This window comes from Thunnus thynnus, chromosome 16, assembly GCF_963924715.1.
Source record: "Thunnus thynnus chromosome 16, fThuThy2.1, whole genome shotgun sequence".
In the NCBI taxonomy this organism is placed as follows: Eukaryota; Metazoa; Chordata; class Actinopteri; order Scombriformes; family Scombridae; genus Thunnus; species Thunnus thynnus.
This window is the reverse complement of record NC_089532.1, coordinates 289,535-305,000: the sequence shown is the minus strand read 5'-3', so window position 1 is coordinate 305,000 and position 15,466 is coordinate 289,535. Positions and strand designations below refer to the sequence as shown.

Sequence of the window (15,466 nt, the reverse complement as noted above, 5' to 3'; positions counted from 1 at the left end):
ACAGCAGGGGGCGGCAGAGTAAAAGCAGCAGCAGCTCAGATCACAGATGATTCTTTTATGAATCCCACTGAGACACTGATGATAGTTACAGACACATTCAAGGTTTTAGTGGGCAGAAATAAAGAGATAAAAATGTGTTTCCAGCTCAGTCCGGTGAGTGATTAAAGGTTTATTGATCAAAGGAAACCAAAGAAATAAGCTCACAGAGGTTGTGGACACATCTCATGACAAACATCCAATCAAAGTGTCAGACGGATCGACAGAAATGTCTCAGCTGAACGTCTGCAGAGTGGAATAAACAGCAACTGTCTTCATCTGTCCAACTGTGAGACAGAGGATGAAAGGATGAACTACATTTCCCACAGTGCACTTCTCAGTGCATCTTGTGACAAACATTACCCTGATGGTCTGATGATGAAGAGGTGGTAGCGGTGGCGTTGATCATGGTGGTGTTGGTGTGGGTGTTTTTGGTGATGAAGGTGGGCACGTTGTTGCCGTCGTTGTGCTGATGCGATTAGCTGTGTCCAGGTGGAGGGCGGAGCTTTGGGGGCGGGACTCCAGAGACGTCCCAGAACACGAACACATCCGAATAAACCTGATGATGCTTCTACGCACCGCTGCCCTGTACCTGCTGGAGACATACAGACAAACAGAAGTTATGTTTCTGTCCATAACGACAACAATCCTAATGTTTCATGGTGTGTCAGAGTCGTACTCACGTCTGCATCATGCAGGTGATCCAGGGGTTGAGGGCGGCGCTGGTCAGGACTAGCCAAGCGGAGAGGGCAGAGGTCACCGCGGGACTCTGCTGACCGCTGAACGTCTCGTACAGACACACAGAGATGTAGGGCAACCAGCAGACCAGCAGACACACTGCAAACAGACTGTTAGTTAGCACACGACCAGGTCACATGGTCACAGCAGAGCCTAGAACTAGTTAGAGGTAGAGGGACTACAGAGGCAGAGGGACTAGTTGCATAGGTAAAGGGACTAGTTAGAGCTAGAGGGACTAGTTACAGAGGTAGAGGGACTTGTTACAGAGGTAGAGGAACTAGTTAGAGGTAGAGGGACTACAGAGGTAGAGGGACTAGTTAGAGGTAGACTGACTAGTTGCAGAGGTAGAGGGACTAGTTAGAGGTAGAGGGACTAGTTACAGAGGTAGAGGGACTAGTTAGAGGTAGAGGGACTAGTTAGAGGTAGAGGGACTAGTTACAGAGGTAGAGGGACTAGTTAGAGGTAGAGGGACTAGTTAGAGGTAGAGGGACTAGATGCATAGGTAGAGGGACTAGTTAGAGCTAGAGGGACTAGTTACAGAGGTAGAGGGACTTGTTACAGAGGTAGAGGGACTAGTTAGAGGTAGAGGGACTACAGAGGCAGAGGGACTAGTTACAGAGGTAGAGGGACTAGTTAGAGCTAGAGGGACTAGTTACAGAGGTAGAGGGACTTTTTACAGAGGTAGAGGGACTACAGAGGCAGAGGGACTAGTTACAGAGGTAGAGGGACTAGTTAGAGGTAGAGGGACTAGTTAGAGCTAGAGGGACTTGTTACAGAGGTAGAGGGACTAGTTAGAGGTAGAGGGACTACAGAGGCAGAGGGACTAGTTACAGAGGTAGAGGGACTAGTTAGAGGTAGAGGGAATAGTTAGAGCTAGAGGGACTACAGAGGTAGAGGGACTAGTTAGAGGTAGAGGGACTAGTTAGAGCTAGAGGGACTACAGAGGTAGAGGGACTAGTTAGAGGTAGAGGGACTAGTTACAGAGGTAGAGGGACTTGTTACAGAGGTAGAGGAACTAGTTAGAGGTAGAGGGACTACAGAGGTAGAGGGACTAGTTAGAGGTAGACTGACTAGTTGCAGAGGTAGAGGGACTAGTTAGAGGTAGATGGACTAGTTAGAGGTAGAGGGACTAGTTAGAGGTAGAGGGACTCTAGTTACAGAGGTAGAGGGACTAGTTAGAGGTAGAGGGACTAGTTAGAGGTAGAGGGACTAGTTACAGAGGTAGAGGGACTAGTTAGAGGTAGAGGGACTAGTTAGAGGTAGAGGGACTAGTTACAGAGGTAGAGGGACTAGTTAGAGGTAGAGGGACTAGTTAGAGGTAGAGGGACTAGTTGCATAGGTAGAGGGACTAGTTAGAGCTAGAGGGACTAGTTACAGAGGTAGAGGGACTTGTTACAGAGGTAGAGGGACTAGTTAGAGGTAGAGGGACTACAGAGGCAGAGGGACTAGTTACAGAGGTAGAGGGACTAGTTAGAGCTAGAGGGACTTGTTACAGAGGTAGAGGGACTAGTTAGAGGTAGAGGGACTACAGAGGCAGAGGGACTAGTTACAGAGGTAGAGGGACTAGTTAGAGGTAGAGGGAATAGTTAGAGCTAGAGGGACTACAGAGGTAGAGGGACTAGTTAGAGGTAGAGGGACTAGTTAGAGGTAGAGGGACTAGTTAGAGGTAGAGGGACTACAGAGGTAGAGGGACTAGTTAGTGGTAGAGGGACGAGTTAGAGGTAGAGGGACTAGTTACTGAGGTAGAGGGACTAGTTACAGAGGTAGAGGGACTACAGAGGTAGAGGGAGTAGTTAGAGGTAGAGGGACTACAGAGGTAGAGGGACTACTTAGAGGTAGAGGGACTAGTTAGAGGTAGAGGGACTACAGAGGTAGAGGGACTACAGAGGTAGAGGGACTAGTTAGAGATAGAGGGACTAGTTACAGAGGTAGAGGGACTAGTTGCAGAGGTAGCCTGTGTCAGCGACTAATCAGGGCGGAGCATGAGCTCACCTGAGGTTGTGACCATGACGATGGAGCTCCTCAGGTAATTGTTGGCAGGAACGTAGAAGCAGTGTAGCTCATTGCACATGAAGGTTCCCCTCCTGGCCTGTTTCCGGGCCACATAAACGATGTATCCATACAGAGAGCACATGGTGAGGATTGGCGCCACGATGCCCGCTAACATCCACAGCACCACGTAATGCCTGTTGTCGGGCGTGAAGCTCGGGCAGCAGAGGAACCGTGACTCGCTGTAGGCGTAGCTGCCAAACCCCAGCAGGGGCAGGACAGCGTTCAGCAGGCAGAAGGACCAGACCAGCGCCAGCACCACCCGGCTCCGTCCGGCCGTCCAGATGCTGCAGTAGCTGAGTGCAAAGCAGATCTCGGTGAACTTGTCGACGGTGGCCCACGTCAGCGAGTGTATGGAGGATGTCTGCAGCAGGAGGAAGATGAAGCCGCTGCCCTGACACAGGACCCCCTCGCTGGTGTACCCACCGGGCCGAGCCAGGCTGTTGTAGACTCCGAAGGGGATGATGGAGAGTCCGAGGGCCAGGTCACTGAGGCTGAAGCTCAGGGTGAGGCCCAGCGTGTCCGCCTGGAGATCCTTGTGGAGGAGGAGCACCAGCAGGAGGAGGAGGTTCCCGCAGATGGAAGCCACGCCCGACACAACCATCAGGACGGCGTATAGTGTCTGCAGAGCCTCGGCCATCTTCAGACACAGAGCAGGACGTGTGTCTCGATTACATCACAGATCAGACATCTGATGACACTTGGAGACCTTTTTGTCCAGAAAGCAGCAGCGACACACGTGTTCATCTGCAGTTCCTCTATCGTCCACCAGGTGCTGCTGTGATCAGACTGAGCAGGAAAACCACCAACTTCTCTCTACAAATATGAAGTCTGAACTATTTCTAGACAATTAAAAAGTGACAGATGTTTGGAAACAGCTTCCCAGCTTCACCTCTGCTTCTTCTTTTACAAAGTATGTTTTTCTGACTCTGACATGATGCTGAAGCTCAAACCCAATCAAAGTCTCCAGTAGGGAAGCTGATAACGAGCATTTCCATCATCGATTTATCAAGTTGTCCATTAAATGTCAGAAAATAGAACAAAGTCCATCTTCTATCTGTGATTTCTTTTTTGAGGCATTTTTGCTTGAAACAAAAATGACCTAAAAGATTTATTCCACTTTTAGTTTCTTTCCTGCGGCTTCCACCTCGGCTTACTCCTCGTGTGTGAAGGTTGTTTTCTGGCTCGAGGATGATGCTGAAGTTTAAACTCGTGTCTTCAGAAAGATGAAATCGACTCCACACTCCTTCAGTCTGAAGCTCAGAGCCGAGCGGACGTCTCTGATATAAACAGACTGTAAATCCTGCAGAGCCGCTCGGTCCGACCTCCGTCACCGCAGAGTTTACATGAAGTGTGATGAGTCACAGCGGTGAGCCGACTGAACCGAACTCACCGAGAGACTCGCACTGATGTTGAAATATCATCAGATATCTGTTAAAGTACAAACAACCTGTTTCCTCTGCAGGAGCAAACCGTCCGCTCTGCTCCACGGTGAAGGAACCAATCAGACGAGGCAGAAGCACAAACAGGAGCTCACAGTGTGTTTTAGTTCCTCAACTTTCTGTCGGTCCAGTGAAGCAAAGTCAGAGGGGTCAAAGGTCAAACCAGAGGATGATGCCTTCAGTGACCTGTTTGATCTTTAAAGTCATCGATCAGATCTGATCAGAGACGATCACAGTGAATCACAGAGCAGACTGACAGAGGCGTGTCCTGCTGCGTGTGTGTGTGTGTGTCTCCAGAGGAGGCGTTGCCGTGGTGACGCTGTCAGTCACCTGCTGAGAGGATGATGAGGGCACACACATACACGCACACACACACATACACGCACACACACACGCACACACACACACACACACACACACACACACACACACACACACAGTTATCTGCTGACAAGTGCTGTAGTGTCAACACTACCTGAACATCCAATATCCTGTGTGTGTGTGTGTGTGTGTGTGTGTGTGTGTGTGTGCGCACGCACGTGTCACACAGCCTGACTCAGGTAATGACAGGTGTACAGGTGTGTAATCATCGTCACCCTGCTGTTAAACCTCAGACCACTGAGCAGCTCTGGTTGGATTCAGGTGTGAAGCAGCCAATCAGAGAGCAGGATTCTCCACCTGAACACACATCAGACGTCCTGCCTGTCTGTGTGTGTGTGTGTGTGTGTGTGTGTGTGTGTGTGTGTGTTTATGTTTTATGACTCAGATTCATTTGCTGTCATGTGAGCAGCAGAGTAGAAACTCTTCAGGTTAAAGCGTTTGTTCACTCTGCTGCTGTTAGTGCACCTGCAGGACCTGTATACTCTGACACCTGTATGTTCACTCTGCAGCTGTCAGCATCCTGGGTTAGGGTTAGTTAGGGTTAGTTAGGGTTAGTTAGGGTTAGTTAGGGTCAGTTAGGGTCAGTTAGGGTCAGTTAGGGTTAGTTAGGGTTAGTTAGGGTTAGTTAGGGTTAGTTAGGGTCAGTTAGGGTTAGTTAGGGTCAGTTAGGGTCAGTTAGGGTCAGTTAGGGTCAGTTAGGGTCAGTTAGGGTCAGTTAGGGTTAGTTAGGGTCAGTTAGGGTCAGTTAGGGTCAGTTAGGGTTAGTTAGGGTTAGTTAGGGTCAGTTAGGGTTAGTTAGGGTCAGTTAGGGTCAGTTAGGGTTAGTTAGGGTCAGTTAGGGTCAGTTAGGGTCAGTTAGGGTTAGTTAGGGTCAGTTAGGGTCAGTTAGGGTTAGTTAGGGTCAGTTAGGGTCAGTTAGGGTCAGTTAGGGTTAGTTAGGGTTAGTTAGGGTTAGTTAGGGTCAGTTAGGGTTAGTTAGGGTCAGTTAGGGTCAGTTAGGGTCAGTTAGGGTCAGTTAGGGTCAGTTAGGGTTAGTTAGGGTTAGTTACTCCTGGAGAAGGCCGCCGGTAGAAACACTGCAGAGACATGTGACATCACCTGAGATGTGCAGCATCAAATAATAATCTAATTGATCATGTATCATGGGTATCAAGGGTTCATATTCTGCTTTTGTTATTTATATCCTGTTCTAATGTCGGATGTTAAACATGATCAAAGTTCAGAAACTTAATGTAAACGTCTGCAGAAACCTACGGGTGGTCGATATGGCATAAATATATCACTTTTTTTTTTCATGTTGGGTTTTAAGACTATGTTGCAAGTTACTGAACAGTAAAAATCATGTGGTGGCTGTGGAGGTAGAGCGGGTCGTCCAGTAATCAGAAGATCGGCGGTTCGATTCCCGGCTCCTCCGGTCTGCATGTCGAAGTGTCTTTGGGCAAGATACTGAACCCCAAGTTGCTCCTGATGGCTGCGCCGTCAGTGTGTGAACGGTTGGATTCCCTCTGACAGGCTGGGACCTCGCATGGCCCCTGTACCCATAAATAAATAAATAAATGCAGGTGTGCGAAGCTGCATCAGACAGTAGTGACAGTCTGTTTGTGTTTGAAATGGACACCAGCTGTCAGTTTGACGTGATGTGCTGCAGGCGTAGATTTAACAAACATGATACCGAGCATCAAATCTGTGCACTGACTGGTGATCTGGCGATGGACGACGCTCAGACAGGCGGCAGGTTAACAGCGAGGCCCGACGCGAGCGCCGCTGGTTTGAGCTCCTGATGTGAACGACGTTCTTTCTAATAATACGCCGACTCGTCACACGCGTCCATACGCAGCCGTCCATTCTGTAGCCTTGGTTGCTAAGGTTGTTGCTAAGGTTAGTATACCACAGTTTGTTTACGTAGCCTCCGGAGCCGGAGCAAGCTTCCTGAAGCTGACCAATCAGAACAGAGCGGGCTCATCAGGAGGCGGGGCCTTAAAGAGACAGGAGCTAAAACGGCCTGTTTCAGACAGAGGCTGAACTGAGGGGCTGCATAAAGGACCAGTAGAAGATAAATAAAGAGTTTTTATTCCAGTAGAGCCCCAGAATATAAATATAGAGGCTGGAAATGAGCAGAATATGATTATTGATCCGCAGCTCGTCTATAAAACGCTGTTTCTGTTTTGCAGCACAACGCTCCGATCCCTCAGGGCGGCCGAGGAGCTCTGCAGTTTGTCACTCAGTACCAACACTCATCAGGACAGAGACGCATCCGAGTGACCACCACCGCCCGAAAGTAAGACACACACACACACACACACACACACACACACACACACACACACACACCTGTATATACTGCACACCTGTACAGGACCTGACTCAGGTATTTATCATGATTATCTTAATGACGCCTCCCACGGACCACCTGATGTGTTTAAACACCTCACACATTATTAGACAGAAGTAAAACATGTCTGTGATGTCAGAGGTGTGATGTCATCCCCCCCCCCCCCCTTTAGCTGGGCAGACGCTCAGACTCAGATCCAGAGCATCGCGGCGTCCTTCGATCAGGAGGCGGCAGCCATCCTCATGGCGAGGCTGGCGGTGTACCGGGCGGAGACGGAGGAGGGGCCTGATGTCCTCAGATGGTTGGACAGACAGCTCATCAGGCTGGTGAGTCATGCAGAGGTCACAGGTTCGATCCCCGCTGCTCAACGTTTGTCTGTGTCATCAATAGGCGAGGCGAGTTTATTTACACAGCAGGTTTCAGCAACAAGGCATAAAAACATTTAAATACAATTAAAAATCATCATTAAAGAGAATAAAAAGACGCTAAAATAGAATAAAATACAAGAATAAAAGTTACAAGAAATGAAGAAATGAATAATTATTTGATTCAATAAAGACAAACAGAAAATCTTCAGCTGTGGTTTAAAGAACTGAGAGTTTGTTCAGATATGTGGAGCATAAAACCTGATCCAGACCTGATCCAGACCACCTGAGAGTCTGGATGGTTCATAATGTAGCAGCAGATCAGAGACCATTCAGTGCTTTATAAACCAGCAGGCTGGCTTGGTTTGTGGTTTTTAACATTATCGACTTTTAAACGTTCTTTCTCGGCTCCAAAAACAATGACTTCAGTTTGATCTTTGTTTAATTGAATAAAATTCTGACACATCCAATCATTGATTTGTTCAGTGCTCTTACTCAGTGCTTGTACTGGACCAGAGTCCCCTGGTGATACGGTGTGTTATCTGCGTAACCGTGGTAACATATTTAGTTGTTTCTCATAATCTGAGCCGGTGGGAGTTTGTAGATGTTGAACAGAAGAGGCCCCAGAATGGAGCCTTGGGGAACTCCGCGTGTCATTTTAGTCTGCTCAGATGTGTAATTACCTACAGACACAAAGTAGTCCCCGTCCTTTAAGTAGGATTCACACCAGTTTAGTACTGTGCCAGAAAGTCCCACCCAGTTTCCCAGTCTGTCCAGTTCTATGTTGCACTGAGATCCAGTAATACTGAGACGCTGACGGTGTTTAAATGGATGTTCATGAAGACCTGAACAGGAGCATCAGTGCTGTGATGTGGTCTGACCGGAAGATATCAAAACGGTTGTTTGGTTCCAAGAAGTTGTTGAAAAACAGCTTTTCAATTATTTTACTTAAAAACGGTTTGATACGAGCTTATAGTTGCTCATTATTAATACTAATAAAACTCTCTGTCTCCTCAGTGTCAGAAGTTCGGAGATTACCACAAAGACGATCCCAACTCCTTCAGATTCTCCGAGACCTGAGACCTTCTCCCTCTATCCTCAGGTGATCCGCATCCCATAATACTATACTGTACCTGAACACATCCCATAATACTCTCTGTATGCAGAGGTGGACTCGTCAGAGGGATCTGTGTTGTGCTGCACGGCGGACAGTAGACAGACCTCACATCAGACAGATGCTGATGAGATGATGATGATGAAGCATTTAATACACAGACGGGTGACAAATAAAAGGACAAATCGGAGTAAATGAGTGGAGAAACATAACGCAGATATTTCCACACAGATGCACTGCGTGGTACCGTTAGGCAGTTAACATCCTGCTCTGTGGCAGCAGCTTCAGTCACGGAGACTGTTCATCTGGCTGGTGTTTCAACAGGAACCAGTGACATCTGGATCTAGATCTATGGGAAAGACATCAGTAAACACCTCTGGGAGGGTTTGGACCAAGCTGTTGTACAGCGCTCTCACCACCACATCAACACCCAATGAGGGAATATCTTGATGAGGAATGTTGTTCATCCTTCCAGTAGAATCAGTCACAAGGAGCTCTGAAGCTGTTCTGTCGGCAGGTGGCGGTCCGACACCTTACTGACACACTCTGCATGTAGATGAAGGGGAGCCACGGCCGGAGGCTTCGTACTGTCATGTCATTGTTTGTTATACAAACTTTAGAGGCTCCATTGTTCATTTAGGAGGCTTGTTATTGATTGCACAACATGTCAAATATCAATAAGATGTATGAAGTGTAAGCAGGCTGCAGCAGTTTTCATTACTGTTCAAAATAAAACTTTTCATGACGACCGTCTTTTAACTGATTTAAATGTGTAAACTGGGTCGATCGTCAGACTTCCTGTATGACTGGACTTGACTTGCTTGATTCTCACCGCAGTAACTTGAGATTTGAAGGTGAAGACTAACTCCCACCTCTACCTGTACGTCTCTTTCAGTTCATGTTCCACCTGCGGCGCTCTCCGTTCCTCCAGGTGTTCAACAACAGTCCAGATGAGAGTTCATATTACAGACATCAGTTCAACAGACAGGACCTGACGCAGGCGCTCATCATGATCCAACCTGTGCTGTACGCTTACTCCTTCAACGGCCCACCTGAGGTACACACACGCCGCCAGCTGTTCACCTGTACACACCTGGACATACACCTGTACACATCTGTATAGTATTACGATTGATGAGTGATTGATCAGAGTGTCTGTGTTTCAGCCGGTCCTGTTGGACAGCAGCAGCATCCTGCCAGACAGAATCCTGCTGATGGACACTTTCTTCCAGATCCTCATCTACCACGGAGAGGTACACTATATATACTTCCTGTGTGATGTCATACACACGGAGAGGTACACTATATATACTTCCTGTGTGATGTCATACACACGGAGAGGTACACTATATATACTTCCTGTGTGATGTCATACACACGGAGAGGTACGCTATATATACTTCCTGTGTGATGTCATACACACGGAGAGGTACACTATATATACTTCCTGTGTGATGTCATACACACGGAGAGGTACGCTATATATACTTCCTGTGTGATGTCATACATATGGAGAGGTACACTATATATACTTCCTGTGTGATGTCATACACACAGAGAGGTACACTATATATACTTCCTGTGTGATGTCATACACACGGAGAGGTACACTATATATACTTCCTGTGTGATGTCATACACACGGAGAGGTACACTATATATACTTCCTGTGTGATGTCATACACACAGAGAGGTACACTATATATACTTCCTGCGTGATGTCATACACACGGAGAGGTACACCATATATACTTCCTGTCTGTCTCTCTCTCCCCACCTGTCTGTCTCTCTCTCCCCACCTGTCTCCCTGTCAGACGGTGGCTCAGTGGAGGAAGGCAGGTTATCAGGAGATGCCTGAGTACGAGAACTTCAGACATCTCCTTCAGGCTCCGGTGGACGACGCTCAGGAGCTTCTGCACACTCGCTTCCCCATGCCGAGATACATCGACACGGAGCACGGGGGCAGCCAGGTGGAGCGCTATATACATGCTATACATCATTATATATGTACTATACACTACACATCATTATATATATACTATACATCATTATATATATACTATACATCATTATATATGTACTGTACACTATACATCATTATATATGCTATACATCATTATATATATACTATACGTCATTATATATGTACTGTACACTATACATCATTATATATACTATACATCATTATATATACTATACACTATACATCATCATATATATACTATATACACTATACATCATTATATATATACTATACATCATTATATATGTACTGTACACTATACATCATTATATATATACTATACGTCATTATATATGTACTGTACACTATACATCATTATATATACTATACATCATTATATATATACTATACGTCATTATATATGTACTGTACACTATACATCATTATATATACTATACATCATTATATATACTATACACTATACATCATCATATATATACTATATACACTATACATCATTATATATATATATATATACTATACATCATTATATATGTACTGTACACTATACATCATTATATATATATATATACTATACATCATTATATATATATATATACTATACATCATTATATATACTATACACTATACATCATCATATATATACTATATACACTATACATCATTATATATATATATACTATACATCATTATATATGTACTGTACACTATACATCATTATATATATACTATACATCATTATATATACTATACACTATACATCATCATATATATACTATATACACTATACATCATTATATATATATATACTATACATCATTATATATGTACTGTACACTATACATCATTATATATACACTATACATCGTTATATATACACACTATACATCATCATATATACACTATACATCATTATATATACACTATACATCATTATATATACACTATACATCATCATATATATACTATATACACTATACATCATTATATATACACTATACATCATTATATATACACTATACATCATCATATATATACTATATACACTATACATCATTATATATACTATACACTATACATCATCATATATATACTATATACACTATACATCATTATATATACTATACACTATACATCATCATATATATACTATATACACTATACATCATTATATATACTATACATCATTATATATGTACTGTACACTATACATCATTATATATATACTATACATCATTATATATGTACTGTACACTATACATCATTATATATATACTATACATCATTATATATGTACTGTACACTATACATCATTATATATATACTATATAGACTATACATCATATATATACTATATACACTATACATCATTATATGTATACTATACACTATACATCATTATATATATACTATATACACTATACACCATTATATGTATACTATACACTATACATCATTATATATGTACTATATACACTATACATCATATATATACTATATACACTATACATCATTATATATATACTATATACACTATACATCATTATACGTATACTATACACTATACATCATTATATATATACTATATACACTATACATCATTATATATATACTATATACACTATACACCATTATATATATACTATATACACTATACATCATTATATATATACTATATACACTATACATCATTATATGTATACTATACACTATACGTCATTATATATATACTATATACACTATACATCATATATATACTATATACACTATACACCATTATATGTATACTATACACTATACATCATTATATATATACTATATACACTATACATCATATATATACTATATACACTATACACCATTATATGTATACTATACACTATACATCATTATATATATACTATATACACTATACATCATTATATGTATACTATACACTATACATCATTATATATATACTATATACACTATACATCATTATATATATACTATATACACCATCATATATATACTATATACACTATACATCATTATATATATACTATATACACTACATCATTATATGTATACTATACGCTATACATCATTATATATGTACTATACATCATTATATATATACTATATACACCATCATATATATACTATATACACTATACATCATTATATATATACTATATACACCATCATATATATACTATATACACTATACATCATTATATATATATACTATATACACTACATCATTATATATATACTATACACTATACATCATTATATGTACACTATATATCAACATATACACATATAAACAGACTGATGATGATGATGATGATGATGATGTTTCCAGGCTCGCTTCCTGCTCTCCAAAGTGAACCCCTCTCAGACACACAACAACATGTACACCTGGGGACAGGTGAGAACTCTGACCTCACATGTAGCATTAACCTGAGCTTGACCTTTGACCTGTGAGTGATTAATGAAGCATGTTTGTCTGCAGGAGTCTGGAGCTCCCATCCTGACAGACGACGTCAGTCTGCAGGTGTTCATGGATCACCTGAAGAAGCTCGCCGTCTCCAGTGCTGCCTGACCCCACCTGACCCCACCTGATCCCTGCCTGACCCCACCTGCCTGTATCTGACACCATTTGACCCCACCTGATCCCACCTGCCTGTATCTGACCCCACCTGACCCCACCTGATCCCACCTGACCCCCCCTGCCCGTATCTGACCCCACCTGACCCCACCTGCCCATATCTGACCCCACCTGATCCCACCTGCCCGTATCTGACCCCACCTGACCCCACCTGCCCATATCTGACCCCACCTGATCCCACCTGCCCGTATCTGACCCCACCTGCCCGTATCTGACCCCACCTGCTGCCTCACCTGTCATCAGGATGTTTGTTTTCATTTTGCATTTTGCTGCCTAACTTCTCATCAAAACCAACCAACCAACAAGCTGACACAGCCTGCCGTTACCTTGGCAACCAGTCATCCTCCAGCTGCTAGTGCTTCTCAGAACAGCGACGTCCAATAGCGACGCATGTTGTTGACATCGCACTTGTGTGACTCCTGAGACACCTGCTGCTTTATATCTCCACTTCACAAACACAACAGAACGACCGGAAGAGAAATCAGCTCACCTGTCAGACAGCAGACTGTTTACATTTCACACCTGCACGTACAGGTGCAGAGTCACAGTCATGTGATTCCAAACTGTTCAAAGTGATCAATCAGACTCTCGCTGCTGTTCCAGACATCCGTCACGTTTCTGTTTAGTCCAGATCATATTATTGTGAGGAATATTCTTGTTGTGAGGTGACCAGTGTTGGGCAGTAACGCAGAACTTTATAACATATTACTTTATTCAGTAACAGTAGTGGACGAGATTACAGTTACTAATCCTAGTAACGCTCTTTCACACCTGGGGGTCGGCGTGCTCGCTGTCTGACCGGACTAATGGAGGGTTGATATCAGTGTCATCTTTGCAGTCAGCTGACAGACGCTCCGGAGGAGGACAAAAATTATTGACGTTGTGTTTTTCAGCTGGCTGCAAACGCCACAGGTACGCCTCACCTGATGCTAACATTAGCCACAGGTACGCCTCACCTGATGCTAACGTTAGCCACAGGTACGCCTACATTCAGGAGTCACCTGATGCTAACGTTAGCCACAGGTACGCCTCACCTGATGCTAACGTTAGCCACAGGTACGCCTCACCTGATGCTAACGTTAGCCACAGGTACGCCTACATTCAGGAGTCACCTGATGCTGGTTTAGTTCAGAGTTCAGGTGTGTGAAGCGAGCAGCTGAGGTCTGTGTGCATCACTGAGGCTACGCTAACGCTAACACTAGCTGCTGGATGGTCAGTAAATCCTTCCAGTTTCCTGCCTGCTAGTTAGTGTGTTAAATACAGAAGATGCAGTGTGTGTGTGTGTGTGTGTGTGTGTGTGTGTGTGTGTGTGTTCACTCAGCTGTATACACCATAAGTAAAGTAATAAGTTACTTTTTCTGCTGAGTAATGAGTAAAATAATGTAATTACTCCTACAACGAGTATGTCATCAGTAATTAATAAGAGTTTTCAGGTAACTTGCCCAACACTGGAGGTGAAGAGATGAGACACATGAACTTGTTCTGATGGACATTTGTTGACGTCTGGAACAGTCAGAAACATCAAACCTGCGTTTATAACAGCAGTTGTGACGTCAGTTCATATTTTGTAGTTGTGTTTAGTGTTTTTCACCAGCAGGTGTCGGACTGCACACAGATGTGATGAGCAGACATCTGATCTGTTTAGTAAACAGCTGCATGTGAAAGCTGAGCTCAGAATTGTTTTAATAGTTTTCTTTATGTTCAGTAAATAAATGTGATCATACGTATTCTCACACTACAGCTTCCCTCTGTCGCCTGTTTCACCAGGGTTTCAACAGTTTGTCCACTTTGTTCAATGTAAAACAGTAAAGTTGTGCAGAGAGAAGACATGTTTTCATTCTTTCTAATAAAAACTGTCGCTGAGCTGCTGTCGTCTGTTTGTGAGTCAGCTGATTCATTTCTTTCATTCAGTTTATCTGATTATGTTTGTTTACATTATTTCACACCGTCACTATTATTTGACTGACAGTGATTTCAGTCTGTTTGTTCTCTGAAGGTTTTAATGTTCAACATAAACTAAAGACGTTCAGAAAACGTTTCTCTACTTGTAGTCAATCAGAGTTCATCAGTCTTTAAATGCAGATCAATGATGTTTTTCTGTCTTATTGATTGATTGATTTGACAACAGTGGAAATATGTAACAGTTAAACCATCGAGGATAAAAACACAATAAAGCTAAAAGTTTATTTCCTCTGAGAGGAAAACAGGTGAAAGAACAGATAAACAAACAAACAAACCATAAACAGAATGAATATAAACGTTTATGTAACGTTCCTGTTGTCTGATGAGTTCATTAACCAGCAGCTGTTTTCTTTATTTATAAATGAAATTAAAGTCAGTTTGAATCATTCAGTTCATTCGTTGTGCAGCTC

The 15,466-nt window shown here is 43.1% G+C and overlaps 2 protein-coding genes across 2 annotated transcripts in view; one reads left to right on the top strand and one right to left on the bottom strand.

The window, feature by feature from the left end:
- The window catches only part of LOC137199250 (adenosine receptor A3), a 5,824-nt gene extending 672 nt beyond the window's left edge, over positions 1-5,152 (bottom strand). The window contains exons 1-2 of the mRNA XM_067613396.1: positions 2,767-5,152; positions 1-873 (exon numbers count right to left, since the gene is read on the bottom strand). The exon at positions 1-873 is cut by the window's left edge and continues 672 nt beyond it. Coding sequence (XP_067469497.1) covers positions 716-873; positions 2,767-3,463 — 855 coding nt within the window. The 5' untranslated portion in view covers positions 3,464-5,152 and the 3' untranslated portion in view covers positions 1-715. The remainder of the gene's footprint in view (positions 874-2,766) is intronic.
- The window catches only part of sec23a (Sec23 homolog A, coat complex II component), a 24,769-nt gene extending 9,812 nt beyond the window's left edge, over positions 1-14,957 (top strand). The window contains 9 exon segments of the mRNA XM_067613395.1: positions 6,818-6,924; positions 7,151-7,304; positions 8,361-8,420; positions 8,422-8,445; positions 9,353-9,514; positions 9,624-9,710; positions 10,272-10,427; positions 12,789-12,854; positions 12,939-14,957. Of these exon segments, the coding sequence (XP_067469496.1) occupies positions 6,818-6,924; positions 7,151-7,304; positions 8,361-8,420; positions 8,422-8,445; positions 9,353-9,514; positions 9,624-9,710; positions 10,272-10,427; positions 12,789-12,854; positions 12,939-13,028 (906 nt within the window). The 3' untranslated portion in view covers positions 13,029-14,957.
- The last annotated feature ends 509 nt before the right edge of the window (positions 14,958-15,466 follow it).